Genomic DNA, 15,729 nt, shown 5'->3' on the forward strand with positions numbered 1-15,729 from the left:
TATGTTAGTGTATTAGTTTTTACAGAACAAGGATATACTTAATAAAAGCTACATTTGCATATTTATCTTCTACAAAAGTAGTTTTTATTTCTGTTCTATGTTGGTTACTCATCAATTTCTGTTCAAGGCAACTTATAGAAGAAAATGCTTACTTGTGGTTTACATTTTCAGAGACTACCTTAGAGACTCTAAGGTAGCAGGTAGTTGGAGCAGCAGTTGAGAACTCCCATCTGGATCCTCAAAGAGGAAGTAGAGAAAGCTATGCCTGCTTTTTTTTACTTTTACTCATCTATGTTAAACTGGGATTGAGACATATAATATAGTCATTATTTACTTATCTTAACTGCCAAGAAGCCTATTATAATAGCTTTAAAGTATGGGGGGGAAGCACACAGATTACAAATGTGTCTACAACTTGTTCTAGAAACAGCAAGTGTCCCTAAGTTTATGAATCTATTTCTTAGATGTTAAACAGGACAAATAGCTTTTCCTAGATGTTGCTTGGATAATCAGAATGTTCAGCCCTATAATCATCACTTTTCTTTGCACACTGAAGATGTCCAGGCAAGATAAATATGTAAATATGGGTTAATGATGAAGATTTTTCTGTTATGCCATAATGATAATCATATTTCAATCAAATATGAATTTAAGATTGATAATCTCATTAGAAGCCACACTAGACACATTATTAAATACAACTTGCATAGGGATTTCAAAACTACAAAAGCTTATTAAATGTAGTTATCACCTAGGACAGTGCTGCCTGGAAGGTCACTTTTCTATTAATGATAGAAACAGTGTGAATAGAAATTTTTAAATTTTTCATACAATTCCGCTCTCCTATTATTTGCACTTGGTAGGTAAGATTCCACAGAATTAAGGATATGAGCTATGTATTATTAAGTTTAGTAGAGGTTAACCCTGTGTAATCTAACTACCAACATGTAATTTTCCATAGAATCAGAGAAACTATTGCCTACAACAAATTATAAAAGTTGAAAAACATTGTTTGAATGTAGTCATTTATAATGAAGGAAAGACTGGGCTTTGGCTAGAGGCTAATTTATTTATTTATTTATTTTCTTTAGTTATCTGTTGCCTCCTAGCATTTTGTATTGGCCTGATATTTGTGCAGCGCTCTGGAAATTACTTTGTTACAATGTTTGATGATTATTCTGCTACTTTGCCTCTGCTAATTGTGGTCATCTTGGAGAATATTGCTGTGAGCTTTGTTTACGGCATAGATAAGTAAGTATACTTAATTGCATTCAGTTATTTTTCAACTTTGTTTCGAGAAGTTCGATCAATATTTCATTTCAAAGGGAAGAGGGAGGAAAATGGACTAATCCTCACATAGTCAAATATTTCACAGGCTTTTGGTTGATTCAATAGTTTACTGAGGTCTATTACCCCAGTGCATAAGGACTGAAAATTACATGCAATGTTAAGTTTGCCTAGAATTCTAAGCATTTGTTTAATTATTATGAAAGACTAACATCCACAATCGATAAGCACTTGATGTGTTCCAACATCCTCAGGTTTCTTTGGCTTGTTATTGCTGCCCACATTTCATGTATGAAAAAAAATAATAAGAAAAACAGGAGGCACCTTATTCATTTAAAGCCTGAACAACTGCATAATTGTGATTCACAGATTTCCCCACTTTTTCTAAAGCTTATGCTTTAGTTATTTTGCTGAATTTTTATGAGATGGCAACAGAGAGAGGGAGAGACAGAGAGAAACAGACAGAAAGAGACAGAGAGAAAAAGACTGAGCAGGACAGAGAGACAGAGAGAGAGATAAAGAAAAAGAGAGTGTGAGTTAATGGTTTATAGTATCAGAAAGATTTGGGAAAATTGTTCTATTTTGAGATACGTACATAATTTGATGCACACAAACTTCATGTGTAATTAACTAAATTTTCTATATGTTTGAATCTCAGTTGCACACTTTTTATGTGTAAAGCCTGTGAACTTGACATGAAATAAAAAAGAAAGTTCACCTCAGTGGATAAGAGATCTTTGAAGTATTTATTCAGTATAAATCATTTTAAAATTTAAATTCATTGCCTTCACCTGACACATAGATTGAGTGATGAGAGTCTGTGTAAAGTGCAGTCTGTATAAAGACTAAAGTTTACTTTTGTAATATGAATAATATTATTGGTATTGAATAAGTGTTTTGACAAAGTTGAGAGTGTCTTACTATTGTTGTCCAAAGCTAAAAGCTAGGAAGAATAGGAAATTGCATTCACTAATCATGTTTCATGAAGAATAAGTGGCAATATAAATATTAGAAGTAAATAAAGTCTTATGCTTTAATTGTGGGTGAAAATATCTGTGTCATGAAAATTAATAGGATACGGGACTGGGGAGATGGTTAGTAAATAAAGCACTTCCAGCTAGCGTGAATACTGGAGTTCAGATTCTTATAACCCATATGAAAGATGTGAGTCGAGTATGGTGGCCTGCTTATCTTTCCACGAAGGAAACAGAGATAGAAATTGCTAGTAAGTTGGCTAGCCAAAAGGTAACATTAAAAAAAAAAACCTGTCTGACTAAATGATTGAGAAAGTCATGCAGTGTCAACCTCTGCACTACACAAACACATACACAAACACACACACACAGATATGTAAACATACATACATACATTCTATGCCTACATATATGCACATCAAAAAGGAAATGCAAATTATGGTAGTAATGAGATATCCTTATATACTTACTAGAATGGACAACATTCAGAACACCAACAACACAAAACAATGGTGAGACTGTAGGTTAAAAGAAACTCTCTTTTGTTGCCAATGGAGAGATGAAAGAGTTCAACTACTTCAGAATACAGTCTTATAACCTGTGATAAAAATGGAGATATTTTCATCATACGACATGTCAGATGCATAGTTTGATATTTACTAAAAGTAGTTGACAATATATTTCAGACAAAAATATGTACAGGAATATTTATAGCAGTTTTACTCACAATGGTCAAAATTTGGAACAGTCAGGATGTTGTTCAACAGATGAATGGGTAAATTCATCTGGAGAATCAAATAATGTTTAGTCCTAGATAAATTTCTACCAAGCCACAAAAATTATGTTAGAAATATAAATGTGTATTGCTAAGAGACAGAAGCCATATTTGATAATGCTGCATCCTGTTGGAAGTCAACTTATTACTGTCTATTTATACAGTATCCAGATCAGTGTTTGACAAGTGTTGGGGATAATGAAAGATGAATAGGTTGAGCCCAAGGGATATTTAGAACAGATATTATAATAATGGATATTGTTGTTGTGGTTTTGTCCAAAGTTATAGAAAGCATGAGACCAGTGAATCCTTATATTGAGTCATCAGCAACAGATGATAATGGTATGTCAATAAGGTTTCATTATTTCAAACACATATACAACTTAAGTATAGGATGTCTATAATGGAGGATATGATTTATGAGTTGGGGTCAGGAATATATCTGATTCAGCCTCTTCTCAATAATTTTGTTATGAACTTAAACTTGTTCTAAAAATTAAATATATATGAGGAAATATTCTCTAGTGGCTAAAATTTTACACACCATTCAGATGGCAAACTGTTCCTTCCTCTGTAGGAAGATACAGTGTTCTAACTGTGCAGCTAGAATATTGGTTAAGATCTTCATTCCAAATCCACATCTCTTGATGTGTTAACTCATAGACACTGACCCTTAACCTTCATTGTAACAGAATCTGATTTGTTATCAGACTTCTCTCTCAATCAATAAGTTACCAATTTAGATTTACATTTAAATAGTTCGTTATTTGCAGAAGGCTTGCTAGAGAATATATTTTTTTCTATTTCATAGCCAGTAGTAACAACAGGAAGAAAAGTAACACTGACAATAACTGCATTTGCTGAATACCTATTGTGTGTGAAATAATATATTCTGCATATGCAGTTTATAATTATAACAGTAATATCTCAAGGCAGGTACATTATTTTTTGAAATGCCAAAGTAAAGTTCAGAGAAAGAAAGATGAATATTAAGAGATAGCAGAATTGTCACTTGAAGTAACATATGTTGATTTCAAACTTCACATTTTACCTTGGGATTTGGTATAAACTTTTCAAACAGAAATTTTTCTATTTAATTATTTCTTTCACATCATGGAGTAGCTTTGAACGTTTCTTGTTTGCCTCCAGTGATTTTATGATCTTATTAGTTCAGTAACCTCATGAGCTTTCACCAGAATCTCCACTAATACAGTTGGAAGATCATAGACAATTAATATTAAGTAGCCTAAATCTAAAGTTTTGAGATAGCAAATAGTTTAGCACAGAAGAGGAATATATTGAAGCATAGCATCACAGTAAATATTAGTAAATATGAATACAAATGTGAAAAGGAGTACTCTAAGAAAATGGGAATGGTGGCAGCATAGTTATTGGTTGTTTGAGTTTTTGCTTTGTTTGTTTTGCTTTTTTATCTCTTCATTGGCAATAATACAGTTTTTGGCAAGAAGATGCCTCCATGAAAGACAGTTTCATGAAAGGTTAAGGATAAGCCACTCTCAACCTCAAGAACTATGCGGTGTCACACATGTGAGGAGAGCAGCAGAGAACATGCCCCCAGGTTTACGGCACCTTCTTTAATATATTTAATTCATTGCATCAAAGGGTACCATGCTCTTCCGAAGACATGGCCAAATGTCAAGTGAATGTCCCAGATACTTTTGCTTGGTGCAAGGACTACAGAGAGTTCAAACCACAGAAAGAACATTAGTGAGAGAATGAACCAGTTTCTGAAAAAAAAAGAAACAAACCAGTGTTTCGTTCTAAAATTAAACTCTAATCTGAAAAGAAAATAGCAGGAAAAAATTAATTTAGATGTAGTCAGGGACAGTACAAAAAAAGAAAGAACAGATAAATGAGAGGAGCAGAGATCATAGGTCTGGGCCATTACAAGGCTAGACCCTGATCATTTGCAAATATGTAAGTGTCTTAATTCTTTCCTCCTGAAAATTCAGAAAAGTAAATTTTATTTAAGTGTAGTGAAGTCTTAAGTAAAACAAATCATTTCAAAAGAAAGAAAACAAGGGAATGAGATACAGAGCAAAGAAACAAAAGTAAAAATATTTCACAAGATACTGAAGTAAAGTTTTACAACTGATAAATACATCAAAAGGGTGGAATTGTGTAATAATTTAAACCTTCAAAAATATGACAAAGAAAAAGACTTAAAAGCAGCAGTGTTGGAACTCAGGAAATAACTGTATAAAATGTAAATATGTCACATATGAGACTTAAAATAAAAGGAACATAAGAGAAAGCACAGTAATTAATTATATGAGAATAGAAAATATTTTTATTATTTATTTATTTAACAAAATCAATTAAAAATTGTGAATGGTTTAGGAAAGGGAATGGGGCAGAAGTTAAGGAAGGATGTATGTGTATATATATATATATATATATATATACATATATATACATATACATATATAAGTGTACATATACATATATAAGTGTGTGTGTGTTTCAGAGCAAGTTATATGTATAGCAGACCAAACACAAAAAAACTATGCTGAAGAAACTGACCTGAAGTAAGTGATTGTTGAAAGAACACGCAGAATTCTTTAAAACAAGAAATAATCGGCAATACCACATCTCTAAGTTATTAGTACAAGAATAAAAATATTGAGCATCATACCAAAACTTTGTTCAGACTAAGCAATATTATTTCTAATAGAAAAAAAATAATTGCTTGTCAATATTTTTTTCAATTATTTCTTAGCTGGGTATGTTTATAACCAAAGAAAAAGTATGGATATAACCTAGAACCTTTGCTTGGACGAAGCTCGTGGTAGCTCAATAACCAATTGGTTTCCCATAGTAAGGGGAACAGGGACTATCTCTGACAGGAACTCAATGGCAGGCTCTTTGACCTCCCCACCCCCCAAGGGAGGAGAAGTCCTGCTAGGCCACAGAGGAGGACTTTGCAGCCAGCCCAAAAGACACCTGATAAAACAGGGTCAGATGAAAGGGGAGGAGGTCCTCCCCTATCAGTGGACTTGGAAAGGGGCAGGGACAAGCTGAGGGAGGGAGGGTGGGATTGGGAGGGAATAAGGGAGTAGGATACAGCTGGGATACAGAGTTAATAAAATGTAACTAATAATAATAAACAATAAAATGAAAAACAAAAACTATTTTTCAACATAGATAAACTGACATTCAAGTGTAGCGGTTGTCAACAATTACACTTGTGAAAAATCATAGGAAAAATTATTACGATCTCACTGAAGAAACTACCAGTGATCTGGAGTTAGATTCCTAGAAAGTCTGTGGAAAACATCACTACAAAACTAATGGGTGGCAATCAGATTCACTTTTTACTTATCTATCTTGATATTCTTCATTTCATTTCATTTTTACATCTGTGTGTAGAACACGTACTACAGTGAACCCAGGGGGACCAGAGGACCATTTTCAAATGTGGAAACTCTTTTTCCACTATGTGGTTCCTGGAGATCTTATTCATGTCATCAGGCTTGGTGACCAGCACATTTTCCAACTTTGTCATCTTGGTGGCCCCAAGACTCACTCTTAACTAAATAAAAAGGTTGACTATTTTGCAGTGGCTCAGTGCTGTTACAGTGTTAGGCTGAGTCTCTTTCCCTGTAAATGATGCCACAATAGTCAGACAAAATTTCCCAAATTCGACTTAGAGGTCTAATCAATCAAGACTCTGCTACTATGGTTAATTTGTGAGTAGTAAGGAATCAAATGCCTTTGTGAACAAGACAATGTTGATGGACTCAGGTAATTTCCTCTAAGAAACCATGGTCCTTGAAAAACACAAAATGTAAGAGAGGAACTTGAATAATAAGATTGGACTCAAGAGACAGGTAAATGAATTAAAAAATGGGAACACTGTTTCAATTATGACACTACTGAACAAAAACAGTGAGATTTCCCAGAACTATAAACACCACTTCAATAATTTGTCAAGGGCTTCACTAAACACGATGATAATAGCTTTATTTTATTTTGTAAGTAAATATGTAATGCACAAGTCATTGTGAATGTTTGTGTTTGTATTTAGGCATCTATGTGAAAGTGAGCATGTCTGTCCATGTGCTTGTGGAGGCCAGAGGTTAACACTGAGTTCTCCTGTTCTAACCTTCTTATTGTTCATGTCAGCTACACTGGCTGGCAAGGAAGCCCCTGGAATTTGTTAATATTCATTTCCCCAGAGCTGAGGATGAGATGCAAACTCATGTGCCTTGGCTTTTTATGTGGGAGTTGGAATCTGAACTTGATTTAATGGTAGGCATTTGGTCCACAGAGCCATCCCTCTCTTCCTTGAAGATGTGGTCCATTAAAGAAAACATACCAAAGTGTTTAAATCTAGATTTCTGTTAAGTTATTAAGTCAATGTACTAAAATGGAAGGATAATTAAATACTGTTTTTACACCCAGGTTTATAGAAGACCTAACCGATATGTTAGGCTTTGCTCCAAGCAAATACTACTATTACATGTGGAAGTACATTTCTCCTTTAATGCTACTGACTTTGCTAATAGCTAGCATTGTGAACATGGGATTAAGTCCTCCTGGCTACAATGCATGGATCGAGGAGAAGGTAAAACACAAATTACAGATTATTTTGGAGTGAAAATTTTACAAAGGTTTTATTTGCTTCAGAGCCTTTTTTTTCTTTTCTTTGGACTGTGTTGCTCCAGTATGGGGATATTAAGATTTATGCTATGTACCTCTCACAGCCCCAATGTTCATACATTGTAAACTTCTTTAGCAACTGAGACTCATTAGTCTCCTATTTATTCAACCAAATCTCTTCATCTTGTAGTTGAAGAACAAATATTTCTGGAGGTTTTCTATGTTTCCTAGTGTCAAAGGCTGGACTAGGAAACATAGAAAACCTCCAGAAATATTTGTTTTTTTCTGTAGAAATTCATTACATCTCAGCTACTTACAACACTTATAACACATATTAGTGATTGAGACATCCTTTAAAGAAGTACTGAAAAGATGTCTTTTTACAATTGTCTTCTATGAGCAGTAGCTACGGAAGGTCTGTTTTCAAGCAGCACTATCCACACTGGATCTATATGAGATCTGTGTTAATTGTTATAGACAGCGCACTTGCTTTACCTAGTCTATGGTCAATAATTCTACATAATAATAACAAATTCACAATGTAAACACAGACCAGCCTGACATCTGTATCAAAACCTTTGGGACCAGATGTGCATCAAAGCCCAGGTTTTTAGATTTTTGAAAGATAGTATGGTAGACATAGCTGGTAGTAACAGAATACCCCAAAACTTAGTGACTGAGAGTTTTGCTATATTATTGTCAATTCTTTGGGGTTTTCTTAGGTTAACAGATGCATATGTATTTGGGTTGTTGGGTTAGGGAGTTGAATATCTTGCTCTGTTTCTCTCTCTCTTTCTCTCTCTCTCTCTCTCTCTCTCTCTCTCTCTCTCTCTCTCTCTCTCTCTGTGTGTGTATGAGTGTCTGTCTGTCAATTGGTCTTTTCCCCCTCTTCCTCTCTCTCTCTTTGTATCATTCTTAGGTTCTCTCAAGTTTTCATGGGTCCAGGGCAGAATTCTAACCAAAATATAAGTGATTTAACTTTATAATCATTGAATTTGCTGAATGTCACTTCCATTATTTATTGTTAGTCACAGCACATCCCTTGTCATAATTATCTTAGCGTTTGATAAATAAACCCAAGACCAATGTAACTTTCATATGAGCACATAGAAAGATGGTTGACGTTCATTTTTCTCCCGGCTTTACCAGGCATCAGAAGAATTCCTGAGCTACCCAATGTGGGGGATGGTTGTCTGTTTCTCTCTGATGGCTCTTGCAATACTTCCTGTTCCAGTTGTTTTCATCATTCGTCGCTGCAACCTCATAGACGATAGTTCTGGTAATTTGGCCTCTGTGACGTATAAGAGAGGAAGAGTCCTGAAAGAGCCTGTAAACTTAGAAGGAGATGACGCAAGCCTCATTCATGGAAAGATACCCAGCGAAATGTCATCTCCAAGTTTTGGTAAAAATATTTACCGAAAACAAAGTGGTTCCCCGACTCTGGACACTGCTCCCAATGGACGCTATGGGATTGGGTATTTGATGGCAGACATGCCGGATATGCCGGAGTCTGACTTGTAGCTGGGATAAAAGCCGAGGTTAAGCTTGGTTCATTATTGGTAATGAACAGTGGTTCTACTATGAGAAGCATTGGGCTTCACTTATCAAAAGTGATCTCAGGTTCCATGGCTGCGATCTTTAATCCCCACAATTTAAGATAGTTCAAGAACAGCAATCCTCAGTTTACATTTGCACAGAAATGAATGCAGACAAAGCTTACAGTGACTGGGGTCATATTTTGCCAGTATTTTTAAAAAAGCACTTTTGACATATTTTCAAGTATTTCTATCTCTTCAAAAACAAACAAACAAAAATAAACAAACAGGTGTTACCTCAGTTTCTAATAATTTCTGAATTTAATATTATTGGCAATTTAAAAAATCCCTGTATCTTACATTTGATAATTTTGCCTTCAGAGTAAGTCCCAGTATTACCACGAAGAGCTGTGTGAGCTGGTGCCTCTCGGCACATTTCCATGCATAAGTTCTGTAGATAGTCTGTACTTATTTTGGTAGCACTGAAACCTTCTTAGGCACTTAGCTGAAGAAAACTGCAAAGTATTTTCTTATATGATAGCTGTATAGAGCAATAGTATCAAAGAGCAAGAAGGCACTAATCCTGGATGAAGAGGTTAAGTTCAGAGGTGGCTGAGGATCACATGTGATGGCTGAATGTTTTGTGTAAAATAGGTGTGTGAAAATGACCCAAGTGAGTCGCTCCACACTCTCAAGAATTATGCAGACTGCATTTTTCTTATGCCGTGTGCCTAAAAACCTACTTAATATTTATTGTGGTTTTGAGATCACTTATAGTATATTTATATAATATACTTGCAATGTATAGAGGTGAGTATCAGACTCTTAAGTGCTGATTTGAAAACTTGAAGCAAGATAGCATTTGATTTCATATATTTCTGTTTTGCTTCATTTTTTGCAAACATAAATCCTTTTTTAAGTGATTGTTAAAACTGTATGGCATTACATTTTAACCTACAAATAAACAAAGTTTAAACAATGGTGTTTGCTTCCTTCATTGATTTTCCTCGACTCACCTGAACTGGATTGTCCCTTACAACCTGTGAGCTACACTGTCTTGCATTTCAGCCAGTACTAATGCATTTTGTAATAATGTTCACATTCCAAGTAAGATTAAAAATGTCCCAGGGCTGAGACTACTTCATAGACAAATTCACAATAGAGTTTAATGATTGAATGTTGCTTTAATGTAGCCTCAAAATGTGAAAAAAAATCATATAGCTTTTAGCAATCTCTGAATGCAGTTGGTACTTTCAACTGTTTCATGTATAACATTAGTTGAAGAATAGAAAATGCACATAAAACAACTTTAAATATACATTATAATATTATTAATTATAAAAAGCTTGTTTACCTCCTTCCCTTCCTTCTTTCCGTTACTGGATATTAAACCTATCATATTTTACAATCTAGGCAAGTGTCCTACCACTGAGTTAGAACGCATTACCAATCATGTTCATAGCCATGCTTCACATTTGCCCTCTTCATTCATGCATCACACACAATTGCAAGTCTGTTTCTCTCCATTTCCTTCCCTAAGCTGATGCTTATTGTTCTACCCTCAGTTTCCAACTATGTAATTTTTTTTTAAATTTACACATAATTGAAAGTAATATTTGACTTTCTTTTTCTGAATCTTTTCACTCCATTGGTTCCTTCTGTGTTGTCACAGATGGTACTATCTCCTTTCTTAGGCTAAATAATGTTCCACTGTTTTATATATGACCACTTATTTACGTCTCAGTGCTTTGTTGTACACATATGTTGCTTCCATACCCTCAGTCTTCCCTGTGATGTTGCAGCAGATAAACTCTATGAAGGGATGATTTCATGTCTCTTCTGGTAACATTTTCATCTTCTGGTAGTTTGGGATCCCATCTTACACAGTGAAACATATATCCACCCTCTACTCAGAAATGAAGAAAAACTTAGGAAGTATAATTTTGGTTTAGAAAACAATTTAAATCTGTTCCAATCCTCCCACTTGCTACATGAGGATAGCAAAGCAAAATGACCCTTTTAGTATTGCCATGCAATTAATTCTTCAGTTGTCCTTTCACGTAGCCTTTGCCTTGACTTCAGCACCTCCTAAATAAAAGTCTAAGCAAGATTCAGCAGTTCCTGTCTGTGAGCGCATTACTCATAAGATGAGGCAGAGAGATTGCTGCACTTCAGTTCCAACCTTATCTACACAGTGAGATAGATAGACACAATGCTAAATAGATAGCTTGTCTCCAAATAAATACGTAAGTAAATAAAGATCAACATTACTCCTCATACATACTGAGTCAATGCACTGTGATAATTAAAACATAGGTACAATCATCTTTTCCTTATTCATTTCCTATTGCCAGTGAGAACTGTATCTGTTCTTTTTCAGCTATTGTATTTGTAATCAGCAAGAACAACCACCACAACAAAATAAGATAGTAATTTGAGATATTTTTATCTATAGTCTAAAATTTTAAGTCAATTGTTTTTCTGTACTACCTCTTCAAGACTTGGCCCATAATTACACCTAAGAGCCAAAGCTAAGAGAGATTTTTTTACAGTTACAAAGTAGAAGGAACAGTGGTAGAATCCTTAATGCAGTGATGAGAATAAAATGAATGGTGACAGAGGAAATGCTCTTAAGTGTGGGAGTTAGCGTCTCAGTATAGGAAATATTATGATTCGATCAGGTGATGCAACATGATTTCATTAAGATGCACATCAAGTCTTAAACATCTGTCTAACTGTCATTTGTTTAGGGTAAGTTTTCTTTTCTTTTTCTTTTTTCTTTTTTTTTTTTTTTTTTTTTTGGTGAACCAATCGCTTTATTGGACTTGCTTATAAAGCCTGCATGAGGGAAACACAGCTTCATTACCACAAGTTCTACTCCATCACGGACAGAAACACAGAAGGTACATTGTGGAGCTGCCTTTCAATCAACTTTTCACTCTATCCATTCTAGTATCTCCCATGATTCCTGGCAGTGGGAAGATGGCAAGAAGATGCAATGGCTACAAATATAAGATCCTTTCTTTTTCTACTAGGCAGAGATGATATACTTTATAGGTTACACTCAGTTTTCTGGTAAGAAAGATAAAAATGTACTGAGATTTCTCAGAGGATTGACACCAACCGTGACAGCCTGAGTTTAATGCCCAGAATCCACAGGGTAAATGGAGAGACCTCAACTTGCATACTGTGATGCCCTAACACACACACACACACACACACACACACACACACGTACACACACTCAGACAGCCAGACACACACACACAGACACAGACACAAATCAATAAATGAATGTAAAAGTAGATATTTTAATTTTTGTATTTTTATTTTTATATATTTTTTCTCTCTCTTTTTATATTCCAGGACCTTTGCACATACACTACAGCTTCCAGTTTAGTGTTTCTGTGAGATGCATGAGTGTCTGAACTTTGTGGGTCCCTCTGTCTAAATCTCTTCTGCCTTAACACACAAAAGCTAGTTCCCTTCTTTTTGTTTGTGCATCTGACATCTTATCTTTCATACTATCTAATGATATTACAATTATTTTATTATTATCCTTTAGAAACATATTTATTTTCTTTTTTTAAGTGGTTTTAAAGGTTTATTCTATCATCGTTTTCTTTTTTGATTTCATTATTATTTTTTTTATCAGTTACATTTTATTAACTCTGTATCCCAGCCGTGTCCCGATCCCTCATTCCCTCCCAATCCCTCCCTCCCTCCCTCATCTCCACCGTGCCCCTTTCCAAGTCCCATATTTATTTTCTAATGAGAGACATAAAGAGGATGTATCTGGTTTTGGGGGGAACCAAGGGGAATAGAGGGAGAATAAATGTTAATTAGAATTTATTATATGCCAAAATTATTTTCAATAAAAGAAAAAAAAACAAATCACACTTAAAATTTTTTTCCAGGAACAAACAGGCTGAGAAAACATCACAGGCACACTCCCTCTTACAACAGCCTCAAAGAAAGTAAAATAGCCAGAGACAAATCTAAGCAGAGAGAAAGATTTCTACAGCGAAAACTTTAAGTCTCTGAAGAAGTCAAGGAAGATTCTAGAAAATGGGAAGTCTTATTTTGGATTGGTAGAATTACTATTGTGAAAACAATCATTTTACTAAAGTATAGATTCAATATAATCAAATCTCTGTGACTTTCTACACACACACACACACACACACACACACACACACACACACACGTTTGAATGTGATTTTTCCAATCTTTCCATCACCTTGATACCTGCATCTTAGACCAGCAGCAAACTTGTCTAAAGTTTGAGAGCCCATCTCTCTCTTTATAGTAATGGGTTATGTTTTACCCATGAAAACACTTCTCACTTCCCAGACAAATAAATATCCTTTGGTTGTCATTTACTACCAGGTAGCATAACAGACCTGCCAGATGAAACAGCCTGTACTGCTGAGATATGAATTTCCACGATAAAGCCAGCATATTTTAATGTTTTTTCATACAATCACATTTTTCATTATAAATCCAGTAAATTGTTCATAGAAATCTTGGAAAACATGAAAGAGGGATTAAAAATATTAAAATTAAAGCAGTTCTAATTATAAAAAGAGGTAGAAGGGACCAATATATAGTACTAAGAATAAAATTTACTCACTAAAGGCAGTTATACCAGTTAGAAAAATATGTTGTTTTAGTGTCCGTTAGATCATACCCCAGTGTACTGTATCCCAAGAAAATGATACCCCCTTCTTCCTTGACTTGAGAGCATGATATCAGCCCATTCCCTGTCATTAGATTATATCCTACTATACCCTGACATAAGATCATTATACTTCCGTGTGCTCTAACCTCAATGTGTGTGTGTGTGTGTGTGTGTGTGTGTGTGTGTGTATTGCTCTAGTACACTCTGCTTTGAGATCATAGTACTTACCTTAGATTAACCTGACCTTACAACTTGCGACTTTGGTTTAACCTCTTTGGAGATCATGGTATCCCAGAAGACCCTTAACTAAAAGAATGATTACCAAGAGTCCACTGACTTTGGATATTAGCACAGGTCTACCCTCACCTGAGAAGCAGAAATAAAGTTTGCCGTTTTCAAGTGAGTGGGCAATACAGCATCCATTTAATCTTCCCTTCACTAACATTGATCTTTGATCCACCACCCAAAGATGCAGACAACTCACTTATGAAATTGTAAAACGAAGACAGTAAAAAGGTGCCCAGATAGGCCAGTCACTACTAAAAGTACAAAAGTATTTAATTTTCAATTCTATAGTTGCTTAATCCATTTTGAAAAAAAACAACAACATTTAAATTCAGACATTCAAAGCTCTTCTTTAAGTTTAATTATATCAATTATTTTTCTATTAACTACTCCAGGAAAAATAACACAACAATATCACAGATCCAACCAATGTGCCATTCTCAATAGAAGTCCATAGTCTTCATTTTCTTTACCCAGTTGTAGTAACTAGTAAGCTTCTATTCAATAGACAACTAATCATTTCTAGAAGGCTTGCATAACATCATAGTATATGTTTATTTTCTGAAACTGGATAATAATAATAAGTCATAGTCCTGAAACACAGGGAACAATTTTTTTCTTATTCAAAAGTAAATTGTTTCCACTTAGAAAATAAAATGCTTACATTCCAACAAATCCTAACTTCAACATGTATATAAACTTATTTTATGATTGAAATGTAAGGACCCATCCAGTAGCACAATATATACTTGCTGTAATCAAACACCTCGGTATTTATTTGTCTTTCTATGTTAATTTAGAAAAAAATAATTTCTATGCTAAATTTCAGGGTTTTCACAGTGCTCAGAGGTTTTTCTTTATTTTTATTTTTTTCATTTTTTATCATTTGCTCAATTTAGACTGACCTAATTCTCTATTTTCAGTCTTAGTATGTAGATATCTCCAGGATGGGGATCATAAATAGAAATAATTATATTTTTCAAACTGTTGACCAGAAAACACTTAGTGTAATGTACACAGTGATAATAAATTAGATAAGCATATACTGGGATTTTTTTTTTTTACTTAATCCTTCCATGACTAATTGAAAGTGCCTAACTCTTTGCAAATATTATCTTCATGGGAATTTAGTATTATATATAATTAAGATACAGTGTTTTATTATGATTATATTTTTTCATTTTTCATTAAATTTTTATATTAATTACAATTCATTTACTTTGTATCCCAGCTGTATCCCACTTCCTCATTCCCTCCCAATACCACCCTTCCTACCTCATCTCCTCCAATGTCCCCATCCAGTTCCACTGATTATCAGACCCTAGCTTATCAGATCTCATCAGGATTGGCTGCAATGTCTTTCTCTGCAGCATAGCTAGGCTGCTCCTCCCATGGACGGAGGAGAAGTCAAAGAGCCCGCCACTGAGTTCATGTCAGAAAAGGGACTGTCTCTGACATGATCATATAATTTTAAGTAACACTGTTGCATAAAAATCAGGGGAATAGTGAAAATAATTTTGGCAGGCTGCTTCTAAGTAAAAAATAATCATAGAATTTGTTCGACAATAA

At 34.6% G+C, this 15,729-nt stretch overlaps 1 protein-coding gene across 1 annotated transcript in view; it reads left to right on the forward strand.

Moving 5' to 3' along the window:
• Slc6a15 (solute carrier family 6 member 15) overlaps nucleotides 1-10,176 on the forward strand; it is a 56,251-nt gene extending 46,075 nt beyond the window's left edge. Inside the window, exons 10-12 of the mRNA XM_021626431.2 lie at nucleotides 1,092-1,251; nucleotides 7,462-7,624; nucleotides 8,809-10,176. Of these exons, the coding sequence (XP_021482106.1) occupies nucleotides 1,092-1,251; nucleotides 7,462-7,624; nucleotides 8,809-9,180 (695 nt within the window). The 3' untranslated portion in view covers nucleotides 9,181-10,176. The remainder of the gene's footprint in view (nucleotides 1-1,091; nucleotides 1,252-7,461; nucleotides 7,625-8,808) is intronic.
• Nucleotides 10,177-15,729: the final 5,553 nt, after the last annotated feature.

This window comes from Meriones unguiculatus, chromosome 2, assembly GCF_030254825.1.
Source record: "Meriones unguiculatus strain TT.TT164.6M chromosome 2, Bangor_MerUng_6.1, whole genome shotgun sequence".
Classification (NCBI taxonomy): domain Eukaryota; kingdom Metazoa; phylum Chordata; class Mammalia; order Rodentia; family Muridae; genus Meriones; species Meriones unguiculatus.